Genomic DNA, 19,493 nt, shown 5'->3' with positions numbered 1-19,493 from the left:
TTTATTGGCCCGAATGGGCTGTCTCTATGTTGCAATTAACCTTGTAATTGTAATACGTTATAATTAGATATTGCAAAGTGGGATCGGAAGGCATGGGGGGGGGTTTAACCTGAAAAATAGATGTGATGGTTCAGGTAGGTTGGTCTGGAACAGGAACTCAACCTGCCCCAAACCTGTGCAGTTCTTATTTTAGCAGAGACTGGACAAGGGGCAGGTGAGCAAGCCACTCACACGAGGTTGACTGTAAAGTTTTGGATGAACTTAAGTTTATGGAGGGTGGAAGATGGAAGGCTGGGAGTGCTTTGGAATAGTCAAGTCTAAAGGTATCAAAGGCATGGGTGAGACACTTCTGAGCTAATGCCCTACGCACAATGTTTATGGAATTGTTGCAATTTTTGACTTATATCTTATATAAATATGACAGATTCTTTTTGGATTTGTTATGGCACAGCCAATGGTAAATGCTGAGTTGTTCAAATCCCAGAGGGAAACTTGAAACAACTGCCACAACTTGTTTTGCAATTTGTATAAATTTCAAGATGCATGCCTTGAATTCAGTAGTAATAAGACCACCAAGTCTTGTAGGTTTTTAGAAAACCAGAATAAACATTTATTAAGAAAGGTGATTTTTAAGCACATACACATGTCTACAAATTACTACTATAATAACTTCTAAATCCCCTACTTCATCTGACTCCCCCTACTTCATCTGACTCCCAATTACACTTTCGTTAAGGCAACAGTAAAACACACAGATTTTCAAAGACCCAGTCAAGGTGAACCAGTCAAATTCAAAGTGAGTTTTCTTAACTTCAGCTCTTTGAAAACAGCAGCTTGAGGCATAGATGCTAAAGGCTTTTCACACGTTAGATCTTAAAAGTGCCTACCCTTACACACAGCCTCTGCTCCTTTATACACATTTTCCCCTTTGAATACAAATTCCCATTGTTCCACTATGTCTTTGGACTTTATCTTTCTGATAATAAAAATCTCTCATAGGACTAAGTTTTAACCAGTAAGCTTTGGGAAAAATAAACACAGTTTCTAAACTTCACCTGGCTAGAGGACACATTTCACTTCCTCTTCTGAAAACAATCTAGTCTGGTTTATTTAAAGATGCAAATTTCCTTTTACACCTTACATTCTAAACTTCCCCCATGGTTACATCAAAGCCTTCAGACCAGCTGCCTTTAATCCAATTAAGTCTCAGATACAGATATCCCTATTTTACAATAAATTCCAATAACATTATGAGAATTATTGTATCTTCCTGACAAATTTTTGACCTGGAAGGTGGTGAAAGGGGCATATTTATTTTTATTCATTCATGGGATGTGGGCATCGCTGGCTAGGCCAGCATTTATTACCCATCCTTAATTGCCCTTGAGAAGGCGGTGGTGAGCTGCTTCTTGAACTGCCAGTCCATGTGGTGTAGGTACACCCAGTGCTGATAGGAAGGGAGTTCCAGGATTTTGACCCAGCAACAGTGAAGGAACGGTGATATATTTCCAAGTCAGGATGGTGATTGGCTTGAAGGGGAACTTCCAGGTGGTGGTGCTCACATGTGTCTGCTGCCCTTGTCCTTCTAGATGGTAGCAGTTGTGGGTTTGGAAGATGCTGTCTAAGCAGCATAGGTCAGTTTCTGCAGTGCATCTTGTAAATGGTACACACACCGCTGCCACTGTTCGTCGATGGTGGAAGGAGTGCTAATCAAATTTCTGCTTTGCCCTGGATGGTGTCAAGCTTCTTGTGTTGTTGGAGCTGCACTCATCCAGGCAAGTGGTGAGTATTCTATCACACTCTTGACTTGTGCCTTGTAGATGGTGGACAGGCTTTGGGGAGTCAGGAGGTGAGTTATTTGTTGCAGGATTCCAACCTCTGACCTACTCTTGCGGCTACAGTATTTATATGTCTAGTCCAGTTCAGTTTCTGGTCAACTGTAAACCTCAGGATGTTGATAGTGGGGGATTCAGTGATAATGCCATCGCAGCATATATGGTAATTTACTATACTTAAAACGGCTGCATGTGTTCCATTTAGTTTTAAAGCATTTCAGACCTAAAATCACTTTTTCTCTACATAAAAGCAATTCTAAAAATGAATTGAAGTAAATTACTGTTTGAGGTAGAAGTTGAGATTTCAAAAATTTGTATTTTTTTATTTTTAAGCACAAAATGGCTTACATCGTGTAATAAAGCCAAGAATTGAGCAAGTAATAAACAAATAATGGAAAAACAGCTGAATAGTTAAGAACGAGCTAATTATTATTAACCAGAATAATTCAAGGCCCTGTCGATTGTTTACAACCCTCATTAGTAGCCTGCACAAAGCAAGTCTCCGCCCTTACACATCCAGTTCACATTCTGTTCAGTTTTCCATTGCATTACCTGGTTAAGAGGCTAAGTCATACTTGAACAAGGGGCATTCACAAACTCTATTTAAATGAAAATAAGGTTCTGCACTAAATTTCACAACTTCATGCATGCCACTGATTTCCTTACCCTATTCATCTGCAAACTAATGTCCATCATAAAATGGGTGCATGACAGGGAAACACTCCTGGCATATTCAGAAGTCTCTCTTAAAGCAACATTGATGTAATTTTATTGATTACTGAAGTTCTTCTTTTCTTTTTCAGTGATCACTCCTTGGGCATATATTTATTTCTCTATACCAATTTGCCTCTTTGGGAAAGCCTTCAGCTGTTAAAACTTTTGGTAATTAGCTCAGTACAAGTCAGAATTAACAAAGTTGAAAGGATGAGAATCATTTTCACTGTCTTCAAGACACTACAAGAATCGGGTGAGGTTGGCAAAGACTTAAGGCTGCAATGCCTCGGGTCATATGTTTAAAATAGTCATTCATCAAGAACCCTTGTTCACAGAGCATTCCACTGCCAACTGTATAGGACACAAGAAACAAGCCCTCCGCTTCACTGCACAGGCAGTAAATAAGCTATGTCATTTTCTGCAGGACCATTTACAAACAACTTCTAGGAGAGATAAGAGTGCCCTTTCTTTAGTATGAAGGGCAATATACCATTAATCTAGTATGAGTGGGATCCTTCCACGTCAGATAGATGGAGCCCAAGTGACTCCACATGTATCATAAAGAAGTGATACATATGTTTTTTCAAGCACTTTACATTTAATCCAGTTGATGATGAAATTGGAACATCTAATAATTAATATACATTTTAAAAGATTAACATGCTGCTTTGTTAAATACCATATATGCTTGTATTTGAATTTGTGTCCTGGTTCGGGGCTAAAAGTAGGGGGTTTATCTTATTTCCAGGTGACGTGCTTTCTCAATTTTCCTACTTGACTGGTATGCTTAACAGCCACAAAACTAATGCATTTAACATCAAAATCATACCAGTGTATTACTATCAGCTGTTTTGTGCTCTGCTCCTTCAGCACAGCATTATTTGAACAGCAAATTTCTCTCCTACCTCCAGGCTTCAGTGCTAGGTCCAAGACAGTCCTGGATAACAGTTTCAAAGAGAGATATGTAAAATCAGCCACAGGGCCAGGTATCAGAATGGAAAGTTGTTTTTCCAGCGATTGGAGCAATAACTGCAAGGTTGAAATAAAGGTGTATAGAGAAAAAATAGAGATGTGCATGTCTGCCAATGCAAAATCTGAATTTTGGTGGATAGAAGATTTGTAACATTGGTCCTCTTCTTATTCAAGTGACCTGGTGATTGTTGGGGAGGGGATAATTGTTGAGTATGCATTCATGTTGGCATTTCTAAAAAAAATGTCAGATGCTAAACTGTGTTTGATCCTGCAACTGGAAGTAAAAGAAGATGTGTTTTGAATCACTATGACAATGTGCAAAGTTCCACTGTTTAGAAACTCTTATTGTCATTTCATATATTGTTGCATATAATGATAGCACCATTCTCAGCTGGAATAAGTAAACAGCTCAAATCTCACTAATTACTTAAACCTTATATTCTGTGTTTGAATAAGTAGTTTTATTTTATTTCAATGCTAAAATCCAATCATTTCATTATAGAAGCAGCAAAATAAAACATAAAATTTAGGGATTACATCTAATCTTCTTTTACACATTCAGGGTAAGGAGGAAGTTATAAGATTTAACAACTTCACCTAAATTTCTCAAACTTTATATGACAATGTTAAAAAAGGCTGCATGAAAGCAACAAGGCAAAATGGCGCCGTGGCTACAATGTCAGAATAATTCCTAGACTCTCCAGCCAGGGAAAACACCCTCCCAGAATCACTGGGGTGGGGGAGAAGGCAGGTGGAGAGGTAAGGAGTGAGGAAAATATAGCATGACCAAGCATGTGAAAGTTCACCTCTAAATCTGTTTCACTGATAGTGCTAACGGAATAAAAAAAATACCAGAAGTAGGTGAACAGCAATATGGATTTTGCTGCCAATGTGGCTGCTTTCTCTGCTTCAGATGCAAAACAGGGAGCTGCAGACACATAGGCACAAGCTTCTCAGCAGACCGAGGTCTGTACCATAATGGCACAGATGTGATTTGCAAAAGCGCAGGATCTAAGCAGCTTAAGATCTTTAGAAAAACAATTACTGAACAGCTCTGCCTGTGATATCAAACAACAACTTGCATTTATATAGGACCTTTAACATAGTACAAAATTATCAAGTTGCCTCACAAAAGATTAATCAAAACTTCATTTTCATCACTCAAGCATTGGCTTATAGCTCTCACCAGAACAGAAGACAAACACACATGAATTAAAGAGTCAGTATTCAATGTCTTCCAGCAGAGATTCCACTGGGGTAGGAGCATGAAGAGCCTGAAGAGGTATTCAATGGAAGCCAGCCAGAGTACAAAATGATTTGAGACAGTAAATGGGCTATCAATCTCATTGTTGCCCTCACCTTGTCAGTGATACAGAGACAGAGGGGACACAGGCAATAATACCAATTTAAGGCAACATATTCTCTTCTTCGCACTAGTACCTCATCTTCGCCAGTCCAATACTTCTTCACATCTAGTGATTATATTTACATGGCGCTGCTGTCTTACATTTCCTTTCTAAAGTAGCAGTAAGGACTAAAAGTGGTATGTTCAACTCAAGATCTTTAAAGTGTTCAGAGAATGGAACAGAGATTGATCACCTTCCTTAATGTAGTACCAGTATGAGGACCATCTTGAGGGACTTTGGAGGTGAACTCCAGAAATCAATGAATCCTTAGCCTCAAAGAACAATAATTATAGTGAGAATTGTGCATTACCTGTTCCAAAGCTTCCTTGTAGGTGATGGATTGTTTGGTGTCAGTAACAGGACTGTCATGAATGATGGCAATTTGATCTCCCAGTCCATTTTCAACATGACGGTCTAGTGCATTATAGCACACATTAAGTTCACCATCAACAAACCTGAAACACACAGCAGAAATGCAAGCTTTTCTTCAGCTCTCTAATTACTTAAACTGCTTATTATAATTCTCGGTAGGTGTTACTTTGTAACCTTGTCAGTAGATGGCCCTGCAGCCATAGGGATGGAGGGGATTGCTGCAGTATCTGCTTGGACTTGTACACTCAGGGCCATATCTGTAGTCATTTGAGTGGAATGGATGGAAGACCAGATGACATTTACCCTATGAGACATCTTCATCATCCCTGCCAATTCCCGTTATTAACCAGCTGTTGGACACGCACTCTCACATAATGACTGGCGTAAGAGATCACTAGCCAGTAATAAGGTCGTTTAAGTCCTGTGAACAATTAGTAAAAAAGGACTCCATTGCTTCTTTTGGCAAGTACCGTAAATTTGAGCCCTCTCATTCTCAATCCTTCCGCTTGTGGGAACAATTTCTCGTCATCTACACTGTCCAGACCCCTCATAATTTTTAATACCATTATCAACTCGCCTCTTAATCTTCTGTTCTCCCAAGGAAAACAATGCCAACTTCTCCACTCGATCTTCATAACTGAAGTTCCTCATCCCTGGAACCATTCTCATAAATCTTTTCTGCACTCATTCTAATGCAGGCTTGTCCAACACACAGCCTGCAGGCCACTACCTGACCCGCCATGTCTCTCTATTCAGCCCCCTGGACCCAGTGTTCAAAATGCCAGTAAGTGAAATTGAAGATCCTACGAGGAGCTGCTCCACCAATCATAGACCATTTCTTTCCCATGTTTGCTGTGGATAGGGTCAGTGAGCCTATTATCAGCAAATGTGGGAGAAAAACAGTCTCCAGTGAAGGAGCAACTTCCTTCAGCCTGCTGCATGAAAAACTCACTTGACAGCAGAGATGAATCTGTCAGGGGAGGAGGAAGGTGTTCGGGAAGGGAGGGATAGAGGAAAGAGTGAGAGAGGCTGCATGAGAGAGAGAGCGAATGCGTGTGAGAAAAATAGAGTGCGTGTGAGAGAAATGGAGAGAGAGTGTGTATGAGAGGGAGAGAGAGAGAGGCTGCATAAGAGAGAGAGAGAGGCTGCGTAAGAGAGAGAGAGCTGCGTAAGAGAGAGAGAGAGGCTGCATAAGAGAGAGAGAGAGGCTGCGTAAGAGAGAGAGAGCTGCGTAAGAGAGAGAGAGAGGCTGCGTAAGAGAGAGAGAGAGAGGCTGCGTAAGAGAGAGAGAGAGAGAGAGGCTGCATAAGAGAGAGAGAGAGAGGCTGCATAAGAGAGAGAGAGAGAGGCTGCATAAGAGAGAGAAAGGCTGCATAAGAGAGAGAAAGGCTGCATAAGAGAGAGAGCGTGCGCGCGAGGGAGGGAGAGCGAGGGGGAGGGCGAAAAAGGTAGGGGCCGAGAAAGGCGGGGCCGAGAAAGGCGGGGCCGAGAAAGGCGGGGGGCGAGAAAGGCGGGGGGCGAGAAAGGCGGGGGGCGAGAAAGGCGGGGGGCGAGAAAGGCGGGGGGCGAGAAAGGCGGGGGGGCGAGACAGAGGGGGGCGAGACAGAGGGGGGCGAGACAGAGGGGGGCGAGACAGAGGGGGGCGAGACAGAGGGGGCGAGAGAGAGAGGGCGAGAGGAGGTCGGAGGGGCAAGTGGGGCAGCGAGAGAGGGGGGCGAGGGAGGGGGGACGAGATGGGGGGGGTCGAGAGCGGGGGGTGACAGAGTGGGGCGAGAGAGGGGGGCCGAGAGAGGGGGCTCAGAGAGGGGGTCGAGAGAGGGGGGGCGAGAGAGGGGAGGGCGGGAGAGGGGAGGGCGAGGGGGGGGTGGGGCGAGGGGGGAGGTCAAGGTGGCGAGAGAGGGAGGGCAAGAGAGGGAGGGCGAGAGAGGGAGGGCGAGAGAGGGAGGGCGAGAGAGGGAGGGCGAGAGAGGGAGAGAGGGAGAGCGAGAGAGAGAGGCAGGGCGAGAGAGAGAGGGAGGGCGAGAGAGAGAGGGAGGGCGAGAGAGCGAGCATGAGAGAGAGAGAGAGCAAGTATGAGAGAGCGAGCATGAGAGAGCGAGTGCACATGAGAGGGAGAGTGCGTGTGAGAGGGAGAGAGAATGCGCGTCAGGGAGAGACAGAGCACACATGAGAGGGAGAGAGACTAAGCGAGGGAGAGAGACTGCATGTCTGTGTGTGACTGAGTATCAGTGTGTATATCTATGTGTGAGAGAGCAAGTGAGTGAGAGTTTGTGACTGTGTGCGCATCAGTGCATGTGCAAGTGTGTGCATCAGTACACATGCCTGTGTGTGTCAGTGTGTGTGTGTGTGTGTGTGTGAGAGTGAAAGAGGGAGAGAGAGAGAGAGAGTTTGAAACTGTGTGCATTTGTGTCTGGCCCACTCACAGTCTCAGGGTATGCATTGAACCTCACTCCCGCACACCAATCCACTCGCCCACACTCACTGTGTGAGTGGCTGTGAGGGTGAGTGAATGAGCACCCTGAAACTGGGAATGAGCAGGGACACACAATCTGATCCCCTCATACTCCAATGGTCATCTTTATCAATTACTCTTTTTTTTAATTATCAATTTATTGTCCTGACATTGCTTTATTTTTGCACAACAAATTGTTGCTTTTCTTCATACCTAAACATTTTATTAAAATTCAGGCTTAATGTTGTGCCAAACCTAATCTTTCCGAAAGTTGCTCATCAGCCCCGAGTAAGAGAACACTGAGACGTGGCCCCTCACACAAAACAGTTGGACAAGCCTGCTCTAACGCCTTCACAAAACTCCTAAAGTGCAACGCCCAGAACTGGATGCAATACTCCAGTTGAGGCCAAACCAGTGTTTTATGCAAAGTTTAACCTTGCTCTTGTATTCTATGCCCCATTAATAAAGCCTCAGATATTGTATACTTTATTAACCGCTCTCTCAACCTGTCCAACCACCTTCAACTACTTACTCACATATACACCCAAGTCCCTCTACTCCTGCACCCTCATTAGAATTGTACTCTTATTTTATATTGACTCTCCGTGTTCTTCTTACCAAAATGAATCGCCTCACACTTCTCACACCAAACTCCATCCGCCACCCATCTTCCCACTCCATCAACCTGTCCCCCTCCCCATGAAGTTCAACACTATCCTCCTCACAGCTCATAATGCCCCTAAGCTTCATCCACAAAGTTTGAAATTGTGCCCTGTACACCAAAGTCTAGCTCATTAATATATATCAGGAAGACCAAGGATCCCAAAACTGATCCCGGGGCACTCCATTATAAACCTTCCTCCAGTCTGAAGAACATCCATTAACAACTACTCTTTGCTTCCTGTCACTCAACCAGTTTCATATCCATGTTGCTACTGTCCCTTTTATCCCATGAGTTATAACTTTGTTCACAAGTATGTTGTGTGGCACTGCATAAAATACCTTTTGGAAGTCCATCAACAGCATTACCCTTATCAAAAAACTCCAGCAAATTAGTAAACATGATTTGCCCCCTAACAAATCCATGCTGTCATTCCTTAATTAATTGGCATTTACCCAAGTGACTGTTAAATTTGTCCAGAATTATTGTTTCTGCAAACATCCCCATCACCAATATTAAGCTGACCGACCTGTAGTTGCTGGGGTTATCTTTACACCCTTTTTGAACATTTGCAATTCTCTAGTCCTCTGGCACCACCCCTGAGTCTAGGGAAGACTGAAAAATCATGGCCAGTGTCTCCATAAATTCCACTCTCACTTCACTCAGTATACTGGTACCTTAGCAACTTTAAGTACAGTCAGCCTATCCGATACCACCTCCTTATCAATTTTAAACCCTTCACCCTTAAATCCTGAACTATCTCCTCTTTCACCATGACCTGGGTAGCATCTTCTTCCTTGGTAAAGACAGATGCGAAGCATTCATTTAATACCTCAGCTGTGCCCTCTGCCTCAATGTGTAAATACCTTTTTTGATCGCTAATAGGCTACACTCTACCTTTTACTACCCTTTGACTATTTATCCGCTGTAGAAGACTTTAGGAGCCATCATGTTAGTTGTTATTCTCTTTTCATACTCTCTCTGCTTCTCTTTTTTGCATTTTCATTTCCCCTCTGAACCTTCTATATTCAGCAAATTCAGACAAGGCACAATCTTGGAGCCAGGAGCCCAAGGTCTATAGAGCCATTGTCAAAGTTATGCCTGCACTTAACACACCAGGCCTTCCTAGTAATCTGTACATCAGCCAGGCAGTTCAACATTGCACGAATATGAATAGTGTTGATGGACTCTTCCATGGATGCTCCAAGGTGACACTGAGCTGACTCCATAGATGATATAGAGCTACCAAGTGTGTTATTAGGTGGGAGATCTCTAGCATAGCAGAAGGAGCCACTGAGCTTGCCATCTGGCCAGCAGTGTCACTTGCAATTCCACTTTGCTCTTCCACACTCAGGTTCTGTGTTTCATGAAAATCATTGAGTCTACCAGTGGTATGTTAGTGACTGCAGGAGTGGGTGACAGAAGGAATTTAGTACTGAATGGAGTTGAGGCTGTACAATGGGCCATGGCACCACCTTCACTTCAAGCAGAAGACTTTACAAATTTATACAATTCTAGTATTTTACAATGCTCGTAGTATAGCACCCCTTATAAAACAGCTACACATGCCAAGAATGTCAATGTGTTACACTGAAATGCTGCTATGTTATCCCGTGTGTGTGGTGAGTGAATGAGAATATAAGGAACAAAAAGCATCGGACACTACATGTGAGCTTGGAGGAGGCTTACAACTTTAACCTACTCAACTAGCTCCATCTGCAGGAACTCCATGGCCTTCTCCTCACAAGAAGCCATGGTCACAGCTTTGGCGTTTGCTTTTTTAACTGCATGAACTCTTGGTTATTTTATACAATTTTCTCCTCCAAGTAAATAAGACAGATAGATACATTGGAAAGAAGAGAGATGGGTGCATCTAAGTGACCAGGCTGCCAGACAATTTCTGGGAGTTTGTAAACATGCACTATTCTGACATCTTGTGTTGGCAACATAGCTGGCATCAGTTGCTTGTCAAATTTAATGGACCAGAGAATCAAAACATTGATGTAGAAAGATGACATATTTAAAAAGAAATGAACTACAATAACATTCATTTATTTAGCACCTTTAACAAAAGGAAAAAAATAATTCCAAGGAGCTTTACAGGGGCGCAAGGGAAAAAAATGGCGCTGAGTCAAAAGATACTAGAAGAAAGTGATCAAAGGTTTGGTCAAAGATGTAGATTTTGAGAGTTGTCTCAAAGACAGAGAGGCAGGTGGAAAAACCAGGTGGTTAAACCAGGTGGTTTAGGGAGTGAATGCCAGCATATCAGGTTTAGGTGGCTCAAAGGACACCCACCATTGATGGAGTGAAATGAGACAGAAATTAACCAGAAGCTGGGGTCAGAGAATCAGAGAGTTTCAAGGGAAGGAGTTGCAGGGCTGGAGAAGATTGAAACACAACAATGAGAATGTCTAGCTTCAGGTTTTGGGGACTGGCAGTCAATGTAGGTTATTGAGGATAGCGTTGATGAGTGAACATTGCAGCTTAGGATGGAGGCAATGTTATTCTGAATGGAGGGGAAGCATATGCAAAAATGAGGGATGGGAGAACAAGAACAACAGAAGTTAAGGGGCAGTTTTTGGCAGTGCATTAGGATCTGCTGGTGTCTAATAATATTCCCAGATCCTGTGGCATTTGCAGCATATCCTGTGCTGAACATTAAATATTTATTATGAGTTGCCTTTGTACTATATACAAGATCAGCCCTGAATTCTACAGCATTTCAAACATTCACTGCATTGCGCACACCACAGTAATAAATGGGGTGGTACCAATTAAAAAAGAACTTGCTTATGATTATAAAAGTCTGTTGTGAATCCATCTGGACATAGTGTTTTATCTGCCTATGTTGAACTAAAAGGCTGCTTGTTTTCCTCCAACCTAACACAAAAATGCTGTTCTCTCAGGTTCTCCTCTTCCAGTTCGAAGGAAAGGTCTCTGCTGGGATATTTTGCTGCTCAATTTAGACCTCTGCCTAATGACTAGGAATCTTATCTCTGTAAGGTCTACACCAACTGGCCATTTGTTTGCCACAGAGTTGCAATTGTTGGCTCACCTATTGTTTTCACGATGACAGTGGCATAGTAGTGATGTCAATGAACTAGTGATCCAGAGGCCCAGGCTAATGACCTGGGGACATGGGGTCAAATCCAACCATGGCAGCTGGTGGAATTTAAATTCAATTGATTAAATCCAGAATTGAAAGCTAGCCTCAGTAATGGTGACCATGAAACTATCGATTGTCCTAAAAACCCATCAGGTTCACTAATGCCCCTTAGTGGAGGAAATCTGCTGTCCTTACCTGGTCTGGCCTACATGTGACTCCAGATCCACATACTCTTAACTGCTGTCTAAAATGGTATGGCAAGCCACTGAATTCAAGGGCAATTAGGAATGGGCAACTTGTCAATGACGCCCTCATCCCATGAAAGAATTAAAAAAACAACCAGACTTATCACCTGATAACAGGCCATGGTGACTTCTGCGCAGTCAAAAATATTTCCATTTGTATTAAGTTTAGTATATCAGGACATTAGTCACTTATATAACAAACCCATCAACCGAGATTCTCCTAAACATTTACGTTGTGATGTCCATGCTATGCTTATTTCTTCTTTGAGGATGTGGACGGTAGATTCACATAAAACCACCACATTTCAACTCAGAACTTACAAGGTGCTCTCTTCTGCTTCTTATCAAGATAGAGAGAAGGAATTGTGAGTTAGCCAAGGTGGAAACATCCCGGTGCCCCATTCCAACTTCTGAGGTACAATTCTGTCACAGTTTCCAGGTTGCTTTAGACATTCTCTTGGCTACAGCAGTTCTGGTCACTCCCATAAGCACACTGAGTCAGGACTGTGCTCGTAATGCCCAGTAGCTAATTGGAAATGGCAGCCTACTATCTCGCAAGACAAAGGTTCGAGCCATTGTTTTCAACTCTGTGTAAAGCATCACCTGGTGCAGCTCAGGAGCTCCACTCTGCTATGGCAGTCGCAGTCCCATTTTCTGCAGAGGAAGACAATGGGCTGAGAAGATGCACAGTTTGCTGGTCTCCAGTTTTCTCTGGACCCTTTTCGCAACCAGCTGAGCTTTTCATTTCTACTTGCCTCTTCCAATGCCCTTCCAAACAGTCGCTAGAGGTCTCGACCATCAGTGACCTAGTCCCAATTGTCAGTGTCAATATCCACCATCTTCATATCTCACTTGCTACCTTGTAGCAGAGGTATGGGCACCCAGGAGGTTGTGACCCAGTAACCAATGTACCGAAGTCTTTGGGTATACAGCCATCATACATCATAACTTGAATATGGCCAAGCCAATGCAGACATTGTTGGCTTAGCAATGAGCATGTCCTGATGGAAGTAGCACAATCTAGGGCCTCCGAGTTGGTGCCTTGTCCTGCCAAGAGATACCAAGGATACGACAGAGACAGAAAAGGTGGAAACTATTCGGCCTTTTCTCCTGCTTAGCAGATGTTGTCCAGGTCTCACCAATGTAGAAGAATATGCTGAGGATGCAGGCTTGATAGGCTCACAATTTTGTGTTCTCAGTCAGGTTGCTGTTGTTCCACACTCTCTTAGCTAGGACCTCATTATTACAGCTTTTGCAATGCATGTGTTGATTTCAGATCAAGTAAAGATTACTATGATTGTAAAGCCTAGATATATGTGAAGCTATCAGCAACCTCCAGCATCACATTGTCAATGCTGATAGATGGAAGTATGGCAACATCCTAAACTATGACATTTGTCTTCCTGATGCTGATGATTAAACCAAACTCTTTACAAGCATGAGAGTCCATTAGCAGTTGAAATTGTTCAATGTGGCATTGTCCATGTAGAGCAACTCTCTGATGAGGTCTTGGCAAATCTTTGTCTTGGACCTTAGGTGAGCAAGATTGAATAGCTTTCCGTCAGTTCTGTCAGATACACAGTGTAGATAACCTGGAGGCATATGACAGCAACAAAGAGAAAAATATGCCAAAGAGTGCCAGTGCCAAAACACAATCCTGCTTGATCCCACTGCAGATTACAAAGAGTCCTGAGGTTGCCTCATCATAGATGACTTTACCTATCATGTTGTGATGGAAAGTGGAGGTCACATGAGCAGCTTCACTGGGCTGTCAATTTTCTCCAGCACTTTAACAAACCTCATCTGTTCACATGGTCAAATGCCTTGGTGAGATCAATGAAGACAAAATATAGTGGTCTCCTTTGCTTATGCCATTTCTCTTGCAGCTGCTGGACTGAGAAAATCCATGTCAATTGTAGATTTTCCAATTCTGAAATCACATTGGGATTCAGGATCGATGCTTTCATCCAGAATCTGCTGTCTGACAAGGGCAACATGGCAAATACTTTTTCTATGATGCTCAGCAGGGAGCTTCCTCAATAGCTGTTGCAATAAGGTCGCCCTTATTCTTACACAGGGTCATAATTTTTGCAGCATACATATCCTAGGGCACTGCCCTCTCCTTCCAGCAGAGACAGAGAAATTTGTGTGGTTGTTGCTGGAGTGTCAATTTCCCATGCTTGATGAGTTCAGGCAGTATAGCATCAGCACTTGGAGCTTTACACTCGCCAAGTGCGTCAATAATTTTGCTAAACTTCACTGTGGGTTTGATATCCAGCCTAACCATCTCGCAAAACAAAGGTTCGAGCCATTGTATTCAACTCTCTGTTAAGCATCACCTGGTGTGGCTCAGAAGCCCCACTCTGATAGGCAGGTTTTCTATGCTGTCTAGCGTGTCCTTAGTACAATGCAAGGTAGTGTTCCACCCATATCTCCAACTATTTATCGCAGTCAATGATAACCTCTCCTGCCTTTACTTTCAATGGAGCCATTTTCTTTGCTGATGGACCTGTTGCCTTTTTGATCCCTTCATACATGCCCCTAGCATTCTCTGTGTCGAAAGGCATCCGAATATTTAGGCATAGTTCTGACCAGTAGTCATTGGCACACTGCCTCACAGTCTGTTGGACTTTACTTCAAATAGCTCTTAGTGCGTTCAGAGTCTTCTTGCTACAATATCCCCTGTAATTAGTGAGAGCAGACCACTTGCTTTCAAGGACAGGTACCATCACAGTGATGTGAGCCTAGAACCAGTCAGCATTTTTCCACTCTTGCTTCCCACATATTGCAAGTGCAGTATTGTAGATGGTGTCTCAATGTATGCTCCATTTCACTTCTGTACTCTGTGTGGAAATATCAAAGAGCACCTGTTCAATCGAGTTGAGGAGCTATTATTTTTCACCTGGGTATGCAATATGGCTGACCTTGATATGAGGACAGCATTTCTGCTTTAAATGAAAACCTTCAAGGGTTACATCCTAACACTGGTGCACTCCAGGAAATGATCTGTAACACAGTCAGCGCTGTGGTATGTGTTGATAATAATGTTTAGAGAGACATGCATGATGATGATTAGATCCAGCTGGTGCCAATTTCCTGATTTTGGATGTCTCCAGAACAGCTTGTGGCATGGTTTGTTCTGAAAGGTTACGCAAAGCTCATGGTAGCAGAAAAGTTCAAGTAGTCTCTGGTGTTTTTCTTCATATTTCCCAGGCCATGCTGTCCAAGGCAGGAAGTCCAGGCCCCGTGGCCCGCACCCACACTTGCATTAAAAACTCCCAGTAGGTAAAGTTGTTCTGACTTAGAGATTCTGCTGATAGCTGTGCCAAGCTCCTCACAGTAATGGTCCTTCACCTCTGTAGTGGAGCACAACATTACAGACAGACGCTCATGAGATTAACTGGTCCTTTTTGAGTGGAGAGGCAGATGGAGAGAACACATTATGAGCCGTTTGTGGGGTTCCCAGGGTAGAATCCCAGGTTCTATCATCGAGAGTAGCGAGTTCCTCACAATAAAGTCTGCACCTTGCTCATGCATTTCCTCTAAACTCTTTCCCTGCCAGATGAACATGTAACGTTTGCAGTGATCTATTCTCAGTGAGCCTGGTCTCTTGTCCAGAATCTATGTCAATGTTTAAGCTATCAAGTTCCATATTAATCACAGCTGCTGTCTTGCATGCACTATTGACTACCTGCAAGTTATCTGTCAATCCTGCACATGTGGTCCTGAAATTCCAGCTTGCCAATCAAAGAGTTGGCATCTTCTTTCGTTTTGTTTGTTTGCCTGGTGCCATGGATTCCTTCCATTTGTTGAGCAGAGATCCTAAGCTCCAAGCACCCACTGAAGCAGGTGGAATGTGGTGGGTCAATACCTTAGTAGTCGGGGACTGCCCAATTTGAGATGGATGGTGGATGACCAGTGGGACATGATGCTCCCTTTGGCAGTCAGAGACAACCCGTAGCACCCGTTCTCTACGCCAATTGAGTTGGACTGATCATTTGTAACTGCTGTCTCCTGTGTTGTGTTAACGCTCCACAGCAAAACTTGAGTGTCCTCTCCAGGGTACAAGCCTGGACAAAATTTATGGAGACCCTGAGTTTCCCTAATATCAGGGACTCCTCTGACCTTCCTGCTTGAGACCAAATGAATGTAAAGCACTACATTTGACACCAGTTTGATTACAGGAGTTCCCAGAAAGTTGATCTACTTAGATATCAGTCCGCCTTTGGGCACCAGTGCAGATGTTTTATCAAGGTTTACTCCCTTATCCACGAGGCAGTAGAGCTATTCGCCCATACCTGGGAGTTTGGTTCATGAGTGCCAGGGAGTGTGCACATTCCAGTGAACCTGCACACTGTATGTCTGGAGTTCAGCCTCCTCTGAGTTCCTCTGAAACTTTAGCCTAGGCAGTGATGAACCCAGTTTCCGAGTGTTGCCCTGAAGTGGCACAGCTGAGGGTCTGCTGATGGAGAGGCTGTGTACTGACACAGAGAGACTTACACATTTAGCTGTCTTTTGACATTGCTGCTTGCCAGTGGTGCAGGCTGAAAATGAGAAGCAAACTCGCACACAAAAGCAGAAAGCATGCTAACCCTCTTCACCCACACACTAGACGCATCACATCGACCTGTTGGGACACGTGTCTATTTATAGAATGGGTAACCGGGGTGCAGCTGTGTGTTCTGAAGTGGAGATTTACATGGGGAGAACTGTGGGGGGTGTTGTTGTGGCAGCCAGGAAACCCATAAATGTGGCTAACGCAAATGTCCTGTCAAAGTTAATGATAGAATCTTTTCAAAGTTGAGGTCCTATGTCTCCCAGCAGCCAGCGAGCCAGATTGATGGGCTGGCTGTCAAGCTTGACAGCTTGTGTCGGTAGGCCATAATCAGTGAGCGGAGACTGTAGCGAGGCTAAGAGGATAAGAGTAGAAGCTGTGTCAATTCAATTGATTTCCACTTACTGCAAAACTGGGGATGCCTCAACAGCACACCCTCTGGAAAAGCATAGTATCACTGAATCACTGACAGCAACTTCTGATTCTCCTCATTATTCCACTCATGCACAGACTCCAGTTGTTGGTGTCAGTTTCTGTGGAGTAGCGACAGTGAACGATGAGTTTCGCTGTCATCACCACTGCAATATCTGGGTCAATTTTACTGTACCAGCCCAGTATGCTCATACCTTAACTTCTGAGACAATTATACACAAGTGACAGAATGGGTCAGGTAACAGGACAGTATGTGTACATTGAAGATCATCAGAAGAATGAAAAGGAAAAGTTAGGGTTTTTTAAACGGCTTGTAAAGACATGGGAAATTCTACCAAGAGTACTGACGGAAGCAGGATGAGTAATAGCTTTAAAAAAAAAGTGGTTAAATATTTGGAAAAAGAAAAGTTGGAAGGAATATGGGGAAAAGGCAGGAGGCATCTTAGTGGATAACACTTTCAGTGAGCAGTCATAGAAGTACAAACAAAAACAGAAAATGGAGAGAAAAACAGGGTTAATGTTTCGAGGACCCATACAGACTCAAGCGTTAACTCTGTTTTTCTCTTGACTGATGCAGTTAGATGTGCTGAGTTTTTTTTCCAGCATTTTCTGTTTTTGTTTCAGATTTCCAGCATCAGCAGTATTTTGCTTTTATCATAATAAAAGTACTGTGCATTTGGTAAGGTTTCCCTCCATTTTCTTCTACCAGAATTTTCATAGGAGAATCACAATGAGTGCAGTCGATGGGCACATTAATTTTAAAAACATGATAACGAGTCTGACAGCATCTGCGGAGAGGAATAGAGTTGACGTTTCGAGTCCGCATGACCCTTCATCAGAACTAAGGAAATAGATAAATGAGATGAAATATAAGCTGGTAGAGGGGGGTGGGACAGGTAGCACTCGATAGGGGGCCAGTGATAGGTGAAGGCAAAGAGATTGCCAAAGATATCATAGACAAAAGGACAAAGGGGTGTTGACGGTGATGATCTTATCTAAGGAATGTGCTAATGGGGACATTAAGGGTAGCAAGCAGGACAAGTGACAGATGGCCCTAGTGGGGGTGGGGTGGGGGGAAGAGGGGAAGGAATCGAACCACCGTCAACACCCCTTTTCCAGAAAATGCTGGAAAAAAAACTCAGCAGGTCTAACTGCATCAGTCGAGAGAAAAACAGAATTAACGCTTGAGTCTGTATGAGTCCTCGAAACATTAACTCTGTTTTTCTCTCCATTTTCTGTTTTTGTTTGCACTTCTATGACGGCTCACTGAAAGTGTTATCCACTAAGATGCCTCCTGCCTTTTCTTTGCCTCCACCTATCACTGGCCCCCTATCGAGCTCTACGTGTCCCACCCGCCTCTACCAGCTTATATTTCACCCCATTTCTCTCTTTCCTTAGTTCTGATGAAGGGTCATTTGGACTCGAAACAGCAATTCTATCCCTCTCCGCAGATGCTGTCAGACCTGCTGAGTTTTTCCAGGTATTTTTATTTTTGTTCTAGATTTCCAGCATCCGCAATATTTTGCTTTTATATTATGGTAACGAGTCTGGACTTCAAATTTCTATGAACATAAATTTCGATTTGAAAACTATAATAGTCCAGGTGATTGGTAATCTGTTTTCATGTCCTTCTTACTCTTTTCTACCATCGGAACCACTGCTTAGGTAAATTTAATCCACTGAATTTCACGTGTTGAATCCAAGTTATTGAAGTGCCACAGGTTCTGAAGGTAATGTCACTAACCAAACTGCTAATGAAGTATACAAGCCTTTATAGTTTAGAAATATCACCTACCAGCGTACAAAAGGTGGATTTGAAAGATCCAGAGTTTTTTGCCATGGTTTGAACCACGAGATCTCTTGGGCGCATTCGCTCCAGAACTTTTCTGGTTCCTCGATAGATTGGCGAAATGCATTCTCGTAACTTGCCTGGAGATCGACAGCCCGGCAACTGGCAGAGCAGTGAAATCCTCGCCGTGCCTCCGCGATTTGGAAGAGCTGGCGAAGTTCAAGTGATCGAATTAAAGCAGCCTTGAAGCCAGTCCAAGAGCCCTCAAACTGCTGCTGCAGCCTGAGCCTTTCGGCGATTCCTGCCCTGGGACTCAGGCCAAGTCTGCACGCTGCATTTCCAAACCGTGCAATCTTAGCCTGGTTTGCATCTCTCCACAGTCTCGCCAGGTACAACCTATTCACCTTTAGTGAACTTAATCGCATTTTCCCTCAACCCTTACCCCGCAGGTGAAGAACTTCGCCTAAATTCAGGCTTGCTGATGTCACGTTACTCGTGAATAAACACCCCCAGCGGCAACAAAAGGAAGCGAACGTCACAGTTATCCCCAGCGAGTTATATTTAAAATAAAAACAAAAATACCTGGAAAAACTGCAGATCTGACAGCATTTGCGGAAAGGAATACAGTTAACGTTTCGAGTCCGAATGACTGTTCAAAAGAACTAAGGAAAAATAGAAAAGAGGTGAAATATAAGCTGGTTTAAGGAGGGGTGGGACAGGTAGAGCTGGATAAGAGGGCCAGTGATAGATGGAGATAATCAAAAGATGTCTTAGACAAAAGGACAAAGAGATGTTGATGGTGGTGATATTATCTAAGAAATGTGCTAATGGTGACTTTAAGGGTAGAAAGCAGGTTGAGCAAGGTACAGATAGCCCTAGTGGGGGTGGGGTGGGGTGGGTTGGGGGGAAGGGATGGAAATAGGCTAAAAGGCAAAGATAAAACAATGGATGGAA

General features: G+C 43.5%; 1 protein-coding gene across 1 annotated transcript in view; it reads right to left on the bottom strand.

Annotated features, from left to right (window-relative positions):
• acss3 (acyl-CoA synthetase short chain family member 3) overlaps positions 1–19,034 on the bottom strand; it is an 89,087-nt gene extending 70,053 nt beyond the window's left edge. Inside the window, exons 1-2 of the mRNA XM_041216006.1 lie at positions 18,546–19,034; positions 5,238–5,382 (exon numbers count right to left, since the gene is read on the bottom strand). Coding sequence (XP_041071940.1) covers positions 5,238–5,382; positions 18,546–18,964 — 564 coding nt within the window. The 5' untranslated portion in view covers positions 18,965–19,034. The remainder of the gene's footprint in view (positions 1–5,237; positions 5,383–18,545) is intronic.
• Positions 19,035–19,493: the final 459 nt, after the last annotated feature.

This window comes from Carcharodon carcharias, chromosome 21, assembly GCF_017639515.1.
Source record: "Carcharodon carcharias isolate sCarCar2 chromosome 21, sCarCar2.pri, whole genome shotgun sequence".
Lineage (NCBI taxonomy): Eukaryota > Metazoa > Chordata > Chondrichthyes > Lamniformes > Lamnidae > Carcharodon > Carcharodon carcharias.
Note: the sequence above shows the minus strand (reverse complement) of the source record. Positions and strands in the feature narration are given on the sequence as shown.